Here is a 14,213-nt window from a genome sequence, read left to right as displayed (position 1 = left end):
AAAGAGAGAGAGAGAGAGAGCTTGAGCACATCACCAGAAAGGAGGAAGGCAGCAGTGAAAAGCTGTGTGCATGCTCCTAGGGATGGAGGAGAGCTGCTCCACTTGGATGGAAGAGGCAGGGAGAGCCTCAGGAGCCTTTGGGAAGGAGCAGAGGGGAAAGGCCACCTCCTGCCCTGCCCAGCTGCGGCCCTGCAGCAGGGCTGCACCTTGGATGGGGACCCAGCAAAGGGCAGGGGGCAGCCTGGGGAGCCCAGGGCCTTTCCCTCCCACCCTGCTCCTTTCAAGAGCAGCTGGCACCCAGCTGCCAGCCACAGCAAGCTGCAGGTTCAGTGCCCAGCACCCAGGAGGGGAGCAGGATGCTCCCTGCCTGGGCATGCAGCAGCACTCAGCTTCTGGCTCTCAGGCACTGGAGTGGCAGCCAGCAGAGGATGCTGTTGGCTTAGATTGCTTCTCTGCTGCCTCCTCCTGCTCCCAGGGTCCAGGCCAGGAGCAGACAGCTTTCAATGAAACCTGGATGTCCCTCTGGTCCCCTCTCCAGCACCTCTGCAGCAGGGGCAGGTTTGCAAGCAGAGCCCCAGCCCCACTGCACAGGGCAGCCTCCACCCTGGGCACAACAAGGGGCACAGACCCAGGAGGAAACACAGCAGCAGCAGCTTTAAACAGCTCACCAGGCACAGCTGCTCCAGCCCTGGGGTGACCTCTTTCCCCTGCCTCCAGTGGGGTTAGACACAGCCAAGCTGCAACACCCAGCCCCAGGCTGGCTGAGCTGCCACAGCTCCATCCCACCTCACACCACAGAGCCTCATCCAGCCCAACCCCCCCTGCAAGCAGCAGGGACATCCCCAGCTAGCTCAGGCTGCTCAGAGCCCCATCAAGCCTGACCTGGAAGGTCTGCAGGGCTGGGGGTGGCCTCCACCAACCTCTCTGGGCAACCTGCTCCAGCCTTCCACCAGCCTCAGAGCAAAGAGCTCCTTCCTAGTGCCCAAGCAGCCAGCCTGAAGGTCTCCAGCTGAGTGTGGGCAGAGGAGCAGCCCCAAAGTCCCAGCTGGGACAGAGCTCTGGTACCTCTGCACAAGGCAGACATGGACCTGGGGCCTTTGCTGCAGCAGGGGGGGCTGCTGGGGCACGCTGGAGAGGGCTCAGGGAATCACAGAGAGTCATGGAATGGTTGGAAGGGACCTTAGAGATCATCCAGTTCCAGGGACACCTCCCCACAGAGCAGGGTGCTCAAAGCCTCATCCCAGGATCTCTGTGGTTGGCAAAGCCCTTGGAGGGCATCCAGCCTCATCCTCCTGCCCCAGCCTCCAGCCTCAGCTTCCAGCCCCAGCCTCAAGTCCCAGCCTCCAGCCCTATCCTCCAGCCCTATCCTCCAGCCCCATCTTCCTGCCCCAGCCTCCAGCCCCAGCCTCCAGCCCCAGCCAGCCATGCAGCTGGCTGCAGGGTTCCTGCACTGCATGGGGAGGGCAGGGGATGAGCTGCCAGCCCCCAGCACATGCCAAGCATCTTCCTTCCCTGTGCTCTGTGCCCACAGGCACCAAACAGAGGGGCTGGCCACGAGGTTCCTGGGATGCCAACATGCCCAGCACCAGGGAGCAGAGGGAAGTGGGCACCCAGCCAGCCCCACACAGCCTGCTGCCCCACACAGCCTGCAGCCCCACACAGCCTGCAGCCCCACACAGCCTGCAGCCCCACACAGCCTGCTTGCAGCCCCACACAGCCTGCTTGCAGCCCCACACAGCCTGCTGCCCCACACAGCCTGCTTGCTGCCCCACACAGCCTGCTTGCTGCCCCACACAGCCTGCTTGCTGCCCCTGCTCTGCTCAGGCAGGACCTGCCCAGGTTGGTTTTGCTGCCTGGGGGTCACTGCCTCAGACAGCTCTCCCCTGTGGCTGGCAGCTGGGGGGGGAGCAGCCGCTGCTGGCACGCTGCAGGCACGGTGAGGGGGCCCAGAGGAGCAGGGCCAGGAGGGACAGGGACACCTCAGGGGCTCCCACCCTGGAGTTTTGCTGGAGAGGTGCCCAGCAGCATTGCCTGGGGGGTGTTTGCCTCCCACCTGCAGCCTCAGAGCTCCCCCAGGGCAGGGGGGGCACACAGCAGCCCTGCCCTCCCCCTGCTGCTCTGCCCTCCTGCATCAATTCCATCACAGCCTCACAGCAAGGAAGGGCTTGGAAGAGACCTCCAAGCTCATCCAGCCCCAAGCCCCCTGCCATGGGCAGGGACACCTCCCCCCCAGCCCAGGCTGCTCAAGGGCTCATCCAGCCTGGCCTGGAACCCCTCCAGGGAGGGGACAGCCACAGCCTGGCTCCAGTGCCTCCCCAGCCTCCCTGGGAAGAATTGCCTTCTGGTCTCTCATCTCCTGCCCCAACCTGCCCCCCTGCCAGGCCAGGCCACCACCAGGTCCATTTGCCCTCCCACATGAGCTGGGACACGAGGCTCTCCCCCCCCTCCCCAGGCAGCTGGTGAAGGAGAGAGGCAGAGGATGAAGTCAGACATGAGGCAAGCAGGAGGTGAGGAGTGTCCTTAGATCACAGTTTCACAGCCCCCCAGGGGCTTGGTGCCCCAGCAGCTCAGCCACCTGCCTTGGGCAGGGACACTCAGCAGCCCAATGGAGCTCAAACACCCCCAGGCTGGGCAAGGTGGAGGCAGAAGGTGATGGTGGGAGGGGGGGGTGGGGTAAAACCCCACCCCCCAGATCCTCAAACTGTGATCTAAAAGCAATATCTCCCTCTGAGGTGAGAGCACAGCCTGCAGCCAAGGGGCTGGAGGGGAGGAGGGATGTGCTCTGTGCCCACCTCCAGAAGGGTTCCATTGCTCCAGCACATCCTGGGTGGATGGAAGGAGGGCACAGACTAGCCAGGGAGGGCTGATGGTGGATGGTGGGTGGGGGGGACACACAGAAATGGTGGTTGGGAGGTGGGTTTGGTTTTGCATGACACACCATCACTTACCAGCCAGAAGCTTCCTATGTTCTTTAGAAAGCAGGGGAGGAGAAAAAAAGGGAAGAGAACAAAACAGTTAGAGGCAAGGAAACGTGCAGCTGGGCCCCCAAGCTTTGCTCCCCTGCCCCAAGCCCCCTCCTCCAACACTCCACCAGGCTTGGGCAGCTCCCAGCCTCGGCCAGGCAGCAGCAGCAGCAGCAGCAGCAGCAGCAGCAGCAGCAGCAGCAGCAGCAGCAGCAGCAGCCCCCAGATCACAGCCAGGGGGGGGCTGGGTTTGCCACTTGCACCCTGGGCAGGAGTTCCTCATCCCTGGCCCCAGCAGCCCCCCAGGGAGGAGGCAGGAGGGAAAAGCAGCCAGGCCCTGTGTCCTGGTGAGCTCCAAGGGTGGAATCCAGCTCTCAGCTCCCTCTTTTCTCCCCCCTCCCACCCCCACCCCTGCTCTGCCTCTGCACAGCACCACGCCACAGCCTCCAGAGGGGAGCAGGATGGAGCCTGGACCGGGGGCTGCTTCCCAGGCTCTCCTCTCACAGGCTGCTGAAAGCAGGCAGGCACAGAGCCCCAGGGGATGCACAGCTCAGACAGGGTGGGATGCAAGGGACAGAGGTGGGGAACTTCCCAGGGGAAGTGCTGGGCCACAGGGAGGAAGTGGAGGAGGAGGAGGAAGGGAAGGATGCAGCTGGAGCAGCGCCTCAGCCACTGCCCCAGCCTGGAGCTGCTGCTGCTCTGCTCCCTCTGCCACCTGAGCAGCCCCCAGCCAGGGCTGTGGGGCACAGGTAATGTGACACTGGCAGGAGCTCTGACAGCTCCCTGAGGCTAAGGGGGAAGAACAAAGTGAGCATTGAGGGGCAGGAGGGGGCCCAGTGCCAGGGGAGGGACGTGCAGCCTCCTCCCGCTGGCATCCCGGAGCCCTCCCAGCTCTAACCTGCTGGGAGATGCAAGGAGGGAGGCAGAGGAAGAGGGGAGGTGGAAACCAGCTCAGAAATATCCCAGAGCAGCAGAGCTATTTTTGGTGGGGGGGATTTGTCATTTATAACAACAACAGAAAAGGAGAGGAAGGGAAAAGCCAAAGAGGAAGGGAAAGGAGAATGAAAGCCAAGTCCCCATGGGCAGCTCTGGAGGAGAGGAAGGATTAGTGGCAGGGCTGCAGCATTCCCTCCCCTCCCTCCCCCTGCTCTGATGCCTCTCAGCTGGAGTTCTGTGCAGTCTCCATCCCACCCTTTTGGCACCTGGAAGAGGAGGCTCCTCTGGATTGCCAGAGGGAGTGAGCTCCTCCTCCCCCTGAACCATCCCTGGAGGTTCTGAAGGCCAGGCTGGATGTGGCTGTGAGCAGCCTGCTGCAGTGGGAAGGGTCCCTGCCCATGGCAGGGGGGTTGGGACTGGCTGCTCCCTGAGGTGCCTTCCAACCCTGACAGCTCTCTGCTGCCTGGGGAGCAGGAGATGCCCTCCCTGCAAGGCTGCAGGGGAAAGGAGCAGCAGCAGGTGGCTGGGGCAGCAGAGCTGAGCCTGGTGGAGGCAGTGTGCAGGAAGAGGCTCAGATGCAGCAGCCCTGAGGACAAGGTGGGGGGGCCCCCAAAGCTGTCTGCCCACCCTGGCTTGCTGTGCTGTGCCAAGGGAAGGGAGGTGAACACCAGAGGGGGGGAGAGGCAGCCCCTGCAGGGAACAGGCACAGGAGAGGATGTTCCCCAGTGAGGAGGAGGAGGAGATGCTCAGCCCCCTGCCAGCCCAAGGTACTCCCTGCCCTCAGCTGTGGGGGTGCAGGCAGCTCCCCCAGCTCAGCCTGGCCACCTCAGGCTCTGTGGCAGAGAGCTGCCTGGCAGCAGCCCCACAGCAGCCCTCAGCCCCACAGCAGTGACAGCACTTCCAACCCAACTGCTCCACAGCAGCCAGGCCCCTCTGCTGCTGGCACCAGGAGGGGGCAGGAAGGGGGAAGCCCTGCCCCCCTCCCCCCAGGGAGCTCCTCAGGGGGCTGCCATGCCCCTGCCAGGCAGGGCACAGCACAGTGCCCAGCACACAGCACCAGGGACGTGGCCAAGAGCAGCTGTGGCAGGGCTCTGTAGCACACAGGCAGCAGAGGTCAGGCTGGAAACAGAAGAGCTCCTTTCCCCCGTGCCAAGCACAGCATTCCCCAAGCAGCAGAAGCCTGAGCAAGGCCTGGCTGGGGATGTGTGGAGACCCTCAGCTCCAGCTGGGGCTTTGTGCTGGGTATTGAACCATCCCCTGCCTGCCTCCTCCCTACCAGCTGAGGCTTTCATATGCAGATGCCAAAACCTGATGTTCAGAGGGGCTGGAACAGCAGCTGCTTGTCAGAGCCAGGGGGAAAGCAGAAGGAGGGAGGCAGTGACAAAGAGATGATGAAGTTGCCTGGCCAAGACCCCTGCAGGGCTGCCAGCAGCAGTGCTGCAGCCCTGAGGAGAGGGCAAGTGCAGCTCCAGGGCCCAGGTGGAGAAGGGACCCCAAGGATCAGCTGCTCCAAGCTTCCTGGGTGGCAGTGGAGCTGCACTGAGCTGGCCCAGCCCCCTGGCAAGCTGAGGCTGAAAGCTGCCCACTGCAGGGGGGAAAGCTGCCCACTGCAGGGGGGGAAAGCTGCCCACTGCAGGGGGGGAAAGCTGCCCACTGCAGGGGGGAAAGCTGCCCACTGCAGGGGGGGAAAGCTGCCCACTGCAGGGGGGAAAGCTGCCCACTGCAGGGGGATCCCCTGCTTGCCCTGGGAGCTGATCCCAGCCCTGGGCTGAGTGCTGGGGGGAGAGCCAGGCTCGGCTGCCGCTGCCAGCTCTGCTTTACAGGTGGGGAGGAGGGGGGAAACAGAATGCCAGAAGGGTTAAGGGACTCGAGACAGCTCCTCAGACACAGCAAGGCTGAGCACTTGACCCTGGGGAAGCAGAAGTCAGCTGTGACTCACGGAGCTGAAGGCAACCCAAACCAGCCGGCAGCAGCAGCCAGCAGCAGCCAGCAGCAGCAGCAGCCAGCCACCCACGCAGCACCGCGGCCAGCGGCAGCAGATGGAGCTCTGGGCACCCCAGGCCCTTGCCCCTGGGTACCCCCCAGCCCCTTGCCCCTGGGTACCCCTTGCCCCTGGGTGCCCCTGGGTACCCCTTGCCCCTGGGCACCCTCCAGCTCCTTGGCACCCCCCAGCCCCTTGCCCCTGGGTACCCCTTGCCCCTGGGTACCCCTTGCCCCTGGGCACCCTCCAGCTCCTTGGCACCCCCCAGTCCCTTGCCCCTGGGCACCCTCAGCCCCTTGCCCCTGGGTACCCCCCAGCTCCTTGGCACCCCCCAGTCCCTTGCCCCTGGGCACCCTCAGCCCCTTGCCCCTGGGCACCCCCCAGCCCCTGGGCACCCCCCAGCCCCTTCCCCCTGGACACCCCCAGCCCCTTCCCCCACATGCTGCCCTGCAGAGCTTCCCCCCCCCCCCCCCCCCAAACCTCTCCCACTCCCCCCTGGAGCTGAGGAGGTGACGCCAGCCTGGCAGAGCCCTCTCACACATTCTCACACACACACACAAGTTCTCCCTCCCCTCCTTAGAACAAAAGTGCAATTGAGACACCCAACCCCACGGCCTGACCTGCCTTTCAACTCCAGCAAATTTCCCTGGGCTTTGATTTTCTTCCCCCCCCTCTCTTCCTCCCTTCCTGGGGCTGGGGCTCAGTGGAGCAGCTGCTAACATCCAGGGGGTTGGGGCGGGGGTGGGGAGGAAGAAGTTTGCTTTGCTACACATCAAACCCCAAAAGAGAAGAGAAAGGAGAGCAGGAGGCCTTTGTTCCAAGGTCAGGCAGTTGGCTGGGGAAGGTTTCTCCTGGCTAGAAGCAGAGTGGGGAGCAAGGGAAGGTGGAGCAGGGTTTGGAGAGCTGGGAGCTGGTGCCTGGGGAGGGCAGGTCAGGGACAAAGCTGAGCGACCCAGGAGGTGCTTTTGGGCTTGCCCTTGGCCAAGGGCTGAGCCACTGCATCATGAGAAACCACCTGAGGCTTGGCCAAGCCACCCAAGGCAGCTGCTGCAAGGCCACAGCTCTTTAGGCAGCTCAGCTCCTGAAGCCCCCAGGCTCTGCCTGCTGCCCAGGGCAGGAGAGCTCACCAAGGCCAACTCCTGCTTGGAGAGCCCAGCCTGAAGGGAGGACCCTGGCCTGCCACAAAGACAGCTGCTAAGCAAACAAGGCTCAGCCTTGGGGTGTCCTCTGCAAGGCTTCCTGCACAGCAGGAGCCCACAGTGTGCCAGGAGGGCACAGGGGGTGGGGAGTGCCCACCTGCAGCCACCTCCTCAGTCCGAGGCACCCAAGGGAGGAAGCTGAGCTGGCTGCAGAGCTGAGCTCTTGGGGCCCAGAAGGGATCCTTGATGGAGAGGAGGAGCAATTTCTTTCCTGCAGGAGTGGCCAGGCCCTGGAGCAGGCTGCCCAGGGAGGTGCTGGAGTCCCCAGCCCTGCAGGTGTCCAAGAAACCTGTGGCCATGGCCCTGTGGGACAGGGTTGAGTGGCCATGGTGGGGGTTGGAGGGACAGCTTGGGCTCAGTGGTCTGAGAGCTCTGAACCCAGCTGCTGCTCTGCTGACTCCCCTGCTCCAGCCACACAAACTGAACTCCACCCTGGAGAGGCAAAGCAGGCTGGGGGGGGAGGTACTCAGAGCCCCAACCAACCTGGCCTGGGCTGGAGCTCTCCTTTGGGACCTCACTTGGGAGCTTTCTTGTTCAGCTGGAGGTCAAAGCATCACAGAGCCATGGAATGGTTTGGGTTGGAAGGGATCTTTAAAGCTCATCCAGTCCAACCCCCTGCAGCCAGCAGCCCCAAGTGGAGCAGGTTGCTCTGAGCCCCAACCAACCTGGCCTGGGCTGGAGCTCTCCTTTGGGACCTCACTTAGCAGCTTTCTTGTTCAGCTGGAGGTCAAAGCATCACAGAGCCATGGAATGGTTTGGGTTGGAAGGGATCTTTAAAGCTCATCCAGTCCAACCCCCTGCAGCCAGCAGCCCCAAGTGGAGCAGGTTGCTCTGAGCCCCAACCAACCTGGCCTGGGCTGGTCCCAGGGGTGAGGCAACCTGGGCCAGGCTCTCCCCTCCCTCAGAGTCAACCATTTCTCCCTTCTCCCCAGCCTGAAGCTCCCTTTTTGTTTAGTCCAAACCATCCCCCCCTGCCCCTGTCCCCCACCTGCCTTTAGCATCCTGGAGGGGCTCACTCCAAGGCTGCCTCTGGAGCCTGGGAGCAGCCCCAGCAGCTCTGTGCAAATCACACACTAATTAAGCACCTTCCACTCCCTCTCCAAAACATATCAATCAATTGGCATGTGATCAGCCTCCAATAATTGCTGCTGCTGCAATTCAGCCTCCCTGGAGAGGTGCAAGGTGGGGGTTGTGTGTGCCTTAATTGGTCAGGTTGGGCAAAGCCAGCTGGGAGCTGAGGAGCAGCCCTGGTGCCACCTTGGGGGAGGGGAGGGGAGAGAGGAGGGGAGGGGAGAGAGGAAGGGAGGGGAGAGAGGAAGGGAGGGGAGAGAGGAAGGGAGGGGAGAGAGGAGGGGAGGGGAGAGAGGAGGGGAGGGGAGAGAGGAGGGGAGGGGAGAGAGGAGGGGAGGGGAGAGAGGAGGGGAGGGGAGAGAGGAGGGGAGGGGAGGGGAGAGGGGAGGGGAGGGGAGGGGAGAGAGGAGGGGAGGGGAGGGGAGAGAGGAGGGGAGGGGAGGGGAGAGAGGAGGGGAGGGGAGGGGAGAGAGGAGGGGAGGGGAGGGGAGAGAGGAGGGGAGGGGAGAGGGGAGGGGAGAGGGGAGGGGAGGGGAGGGGAGGGGAGGGGAGGGGAGGGGAGGGGAGGGGAGGGGAGGGGAGGGGAGGGGAGGGGAGGGGAGGGGAGGGGAGGGGAGAGAGGAGGGGAGGGGGGGAGAGAGGAGGGGAGGGGGGAGAGAGGAGGGGAGGGGGGAGAGAGGAGGGGAGGGGGGAGAGAGGAGGGGAGGGGGGAGAGGAGGGGAGGGGAGGGGAGAGAGGAGAGGAGGGGAGGGGAGAGAGGAGGGGAGAAGGGAGGGGAGGGGAGAGAGGAGGGGAGGGGAGGGGAGGGGAGGGGAGGGATGTTTGCCACCTTCCTCCCCGGGCGAGCAGCGCAGCAGCCCCCGGGCGAGCAGCGCAGCAGCCCCCGGGCAGGCCTGGGAGCCGCCGCCTCGGAAGTCTCTCATTTGTAGTAATTGCTTGGCGAGGGTTTGAGGTTTCCCCTCCTGCGCCGCCGCCACGCAAGGAGCTGCCCGGGGGGGGACCGGGAGCTGCTGCTGGGGGTTAGAGGGGAAAGGGGGGAGGGAAGGTAAAGATAACCCCCCCCGGGCAGAGTCTCTCCTACACTAACATTTAGATTGAAGCCAGAGCAGAGTTTACCCAGGCTGGGCTGGCAGCAGCCCTGCTGCGCGGCAGAGGCTCAGATTAAGCCGAAGCAACTTCAGCATCCCAAGCCCAACCTCCCCCCTCCCCTTTCTCCTCTTTTCTGGAGAGCAGGCTCATCACAGCCAAATGATTCGTGAAATAGCCTCCTGATTAGCTCCCCTCGCACCCTCCTCCCCCTCCACGCTGCTCTCAGGAAGGGGAAGGCAGGCAGGAGATGCGCCGGGAGCCAAGAGGATCATTAAGGTCGGTAAAGAGCTCTGAATCCAGCTTGCCTCCTCCTCCTCCTCCTCCCTCCTGCCCAGGCTGATTGGAGAGGCTGGCAGGGACCTCAGGCTTCCCTCCCCCGAGCTTCCCTGCTTTCTGGTTTTACCTGGGGAGCGATTTTCCTGGGCTGGAGCCCTTCACAGACCAGCAGAGACAAAGAGCAGGTCGGGCAGGGCCCCCAGCTGGCTCCCTGCCCCCCCAGCAAGGAGAGCCAAAAGCAAGGCAGGACAGGCAGGAGCTGCCCCAGGGACTGGCTGAGACCCCACACTGCTCAGCCCCTGGCTTCTCCCAAGCCACAGAATCCCCAAGGCTGGAAGAGACCTCAGAGATCACCCAGGCCAAGCTGTCACCCAGCACCTCCTGACTAAACCATGGCTCCAAGTGCCACCTCCAGTCCCCTCTTGAGCACCTCCAGGGATGGGGACTCCAGCACCCAGAGCCATCATTTGCTCATCCCATGGCAGGGGACAGCTCAGCACCCATTCCTCTCACTGACCCTTCCCTTTGGTCTCCTGCTGGATTGCAACCTCTGCACAGCCAAGAAGCCTCTGACAGAATGGAATGGAATGGAATGGAATGGAATGGAATGGAATGGAATGGAATGGAATGGAATGGAATGGACCAGGTTGAAAGAGACCTCAGAGATCATCAAGTTCAACCTCTCACCCAGCACCATCTGATCAACTCAACCATGGCACCAAGGGCCTCATCCAGGCTCTTCCTAAACACCTCCAGGGATGGGGACTCCACCACCTCCCTGGGCAGCACAATCTCTCTTTCTGGGTAGAACTTTCTCCTCACCTCCAGTCTAAACCTCCCCTGGCACAGCTTGAGGCTGTGTCTTCTTGTTCTGGTGCTGCTTGCCTGGCAGAAGAGCCCAACCCCCAGCTGGCTCCAACCTCCCTGCAGGGAGTTGCAGAGAGCAAGAAGGTCTCCCCTGAGCCTCCTCTTCTGCAGGCTAAGCAACCCCAGCTCCCTCAGCCTCTCCTCCCAGGGCTGTGCCCCAGACCCCTCCCCAGCTTTGTTGCCCTTCTCTGGACACCTTCCAGCATCTCAACCTCTTTCCTAACCTGAGGAGCCCAGAACTGGACACAGGCCTCCAGGTGTGGCCTGAGCAGGAGCTGAGCACAGGGCAGGATGAGCTCCCTGCTCCTGACTGGCAGCATCTTACCTTCAAGCCTCCCACTGCACCAGCTTGGGTCACACCTCACCACCCCAGGGGGGTCAGGCAGCCAGCACACCCAGCTGGGCCACGCAGGGGAGCTTCAAGCTGGAGATCAGAAGACATTCCTTGACTGAAAGGCTTCTCAAAGCCTGGCACAGGCTGCCCAGGGAGGTGGCTGAATGCCCACCCCTGGAGGTGTTTCAAAGCCCCAGAGATGTGGTGCTGAGGGCCAGGGCTGGGTAGAGCTGGAGCCTGGTTGGACTGAATCACCTCCAAGGGCCCAAACCCTTCCATCCACGCTCACAGCCACCGCTGGCCACATCTCCCTGGGCACCGCTGTCCCCCGCGGCCTCCCCCTGGGGTCCCAGCGGGCACCCAGCCCCTGCCAGAGGGAGCTGCTGTGTTATCCTGGGCCACACAGCACCCAGTGCTGGAAGCCCCCCAGCAGCATCACCTCTCCATGCAGACAGAGAGCTGCACAGCAGAGGGAGGGACCTGCACCCCTCCTCCCCAGCGCTTTGTCCCCCGGCTAGAGAGCGATGCCCTAAGCCCTGCCCAGCTGCCTCTCCCTACCAGGGGGTAGCGTGGGAGACCCCAGGCCCGGCTGGGCTACACTCCTAGGAGATGACCCTTACCGGAGCACCGCTCTTCCACCCCCCACCCCCCTCCCATTTCCTTCTCCAGCCCCCGCAAGACAAAGGCTTCAGTCTGGGCTCGGCACACAGTGCCGGAGCCAGCCCCCGGGGGACGGGCTGGGAGAGCGACTCCAGTGTCACCGGAGGAGCAGGCAGCCCGCATTCTTTTCGGTGAGAGGGGGATAATGGAGAGCCTGCAAAGCCTCCCCTGCTCCTTGGGCTCCTTTCTGCAGCCCCTTGAGCGGGGCCGCCTCCCCTCCCCGGCGCAGGAGCGGCGGCGCAGCTCCGCTCGCAGCCTCCGGGGCTCAGACAATAGCCGCTTATGTTCGGGACCCGGGCTGCTCGCTGGGAAGAGGGCCAGGGCTGGCAGCTCCCAGCAGCAGGGAATAAAGGCTGTGTTTGTGCTCCCAAAGCCCTCTGCAGCAGTGGGGCACCCGCAGAGGGAGGCCAGGCAGCAGCCTGCCCAGGAGCCCCAAGGGAAAAGGCAGGCGGGCGCCGTGGGCCTGGGGAGAGGGGAGGGCCCAGGGGGCTGGGAGAGGAGCAGGAGGCTGCTGGAAGGAAGCTGTGCCACCAGCCCTTGGGAACAGGCAGAGCATCCTCCTCTCTCTCTCTCCCTCCCTCCCTCCCTCCAAGAGCCAAACCTGCAGCCCATCAGGCTGCTGGAGGCGCTGGGAGTTGAGGATGCTCGGAGCACCAGCGGCAGGGGCCTGGTGAAACACCAGCAGAGCCCTCCCCAGCAGCCAGCTGGATGCCAGCAGGGCAGCAGCAGCACTGCTCTGAGCTGCAGTGGAGCTCCCTCAGCCCACAGCAGGAGGCAGGCAGCCAGCACCGAGCCTTGCCAGGCCTCTCTCCATCCGTGCTGGTTGCTGCCAAGCCTGAGCACGCAGTCCCAGGGGATCTCCTCCTCTGCAGCATGGCTCTCTGGATGCCTGCACTGCAGCCCTGCAGAGCAAGAGCTGCCCTTTGGAGCCTCTTGAAGTCCCTGGAGAAGCAGAGAGTGCCACCCTGCAGAGCCCATGGATGCTCAAGCCCTGGCAGCAGCACGCCAGACCCCACCTGAGAGCCCGACCTTGGCTCTGACACTCTCACACCCTGCACATCCCTGGCCAGGAGGTGATGGAACCACACATTTGGCCCCTTTGCCATCACAACCACGTCCACAGGCTCAGCTTGAGCTGCTGGGAGCACAGCAGGGCTGAAAGGCCACCACAAGAGGGGCAGGGGCAGCAGGGACAGAGCTGTGGGCAGGTCCCACGCTGGGCACAAGCCATGGCTTGGCTCACACCTCAGCTGCCTAGGTCAGAAAGGGGAAGGTGCACATCCCAGGCCAGGACCAGGATCACAGGAGGGTAGGGGCTGGAAGGGACCTCAGGGGGTCACAGGAGGGTAGGGGATTGGAAGGGACCTCAGGGGGTCACAGGAGGGTAGGGGCTTGGAAGGGACCTCAGGGGGTCACAGGAGGGTGGGGGCTGGAAGGGACCTCAGGGAATCATCAAGTCCAACCCCCTGCCAGAGCAGGAGCATAGCACCCAGCACAGGAATGCATCCAGCTGGGGCTTGAAAGTGCCCAGAGAAGTCCCTGCAGCCCTCAGCCCAGCCCTCCAAGAGCCATCCCCTGGCACAAAGATCCTCCCCACACAGGCAGCTCTCTGGCTTGGGCAGCAGGCAGCACAGCACCCAGCCTGCAGCTGTGGCCTTCCCAGCCCAGCTTTTGGCCCTTGCCTTCTTTTCTTCTGCCCCACTGAGCTCCTTGGGCACCTCCAGCGTGCCCCAGGCGGTACAGAAGTCACTTCCTGAGATCCTTCCTCCTCAGCACTGCTGTCAGATGCAATCACTGACACCAGCAGCTTCCAAGGTGGACCATGGGCCAGGATGCAAACCAATTAATCCTTAACAACATTATCTCTCTCTCTCTCTATGTATGGAATGAAACTTAATCAAAGCAGCCTCTTCCTTCTCCTTCCTTTTGATTTCTCTCTCTGGCTTCCTTCTCCTTCCCATGGAGCTTTAAAGTTGCCTTTGCCACTGTCCTGAATAATTGAAGGGAGCATGAAAATTTAAAGCCTTTCTCCAGCCCTCATTAAAATTCATTCCCTTCCCCTTGGAGAGGATTGCCCCTGCCAGAGCCCCATCCAGGGCAGGCAGCACCAGCAGCTGCCTCCTTCCCCCCCCACCGTTTCACTCCCTTCTCCCTGGCCAAAGGAAGTTCCCTCTTCATTCCTCACTGCAGGCCCTCACAGGTCCTTCACTGCTTTCCAGCCCCCCTCCCCACTTCAGCAGCCTGCTAACCTCCATCCAGCTTGATCCCAGCACCAATCCTGCCCTCACCACCCCTCCCTCAACCCACTGAAGCTCAACCATTTCATAGATTCATAGAATGCTTTGGGTTGGAAGGGACCTTGAAGAGCCTCCAGCTCCATCCCCCTGCCATGGGCAGGGACACCTCCCACCAGCCCAGGCTGCTCAGAGCCTCATCCAGCCTGGCCTTGATCCCACTTGATCCCAGCACCAATTCTGTGCTCACCACACCTCTCTCAGTTCACTGAAGCTCAACCATTTCATACATTGATAGAATGCTTTGGGCTGGGAGGGACCTTGAAGCTCAGCCAGTTCCAAGCCCCTGCCACAGCCAGGGACACCTCCCACCAGCCCAGGTTGCTCACAGTCTCATCCAGCTTGATCCCAGCACCAATCCTGCACTCACCACACCTCCCTCAACTCAAGCTCAACTCAAGCATTCATAGAATGCTTTGGGTTGGGTTGGAAGGGACCTTAAAGCTCATCCAGTTCCAACCCCCTGCCATGGGCAGGGACACCTCCCACCAGCCCAGGGTGCTCAGAGCCTCATCCAGCCTGGCCTTGATCCCACTTGATCCC

General features: G+C 62.9%; 1 protein-coding gene across 1 annotated transcript in view; it reads right to left on the bottom strand.

Moving 5' to 3' along the window:
- Positions 1 to 14,213, bottom strand: part of AGRN (agrin) — a 151,892-nt gene that overhangs the window by 93,612 nt on the left and 44,067 nt on the right. Inside the window, exon 3 of the mRNA XM_054175724.1 lies at positions 2,949 to 2,969. Coding sequence (XP_054031699.1) covers positions 2,949 to 2,969 — 21 coding nt within the window. The remainder of the gene's footprint in view (positions 1 to 2,948; positions 2,970 to 14,213) is intronic.

This window comes from Dryobates pubescens, chromosome 33 (genome assembly GCF_014839835.1).
Source record: "Dryobates pubescens isolate bDryPub1 chromosome 33, bDryPub1.pri, whole genome shotgun sequence".
NCBI lineage: Eukaryota > Metazoa > Chordata > Aves > Piciformes > Picidae > Dryobates > Dryobates pubescens.
This window is presented reverse-complemented; position numbering and strand designations above follow the sequence as displayed.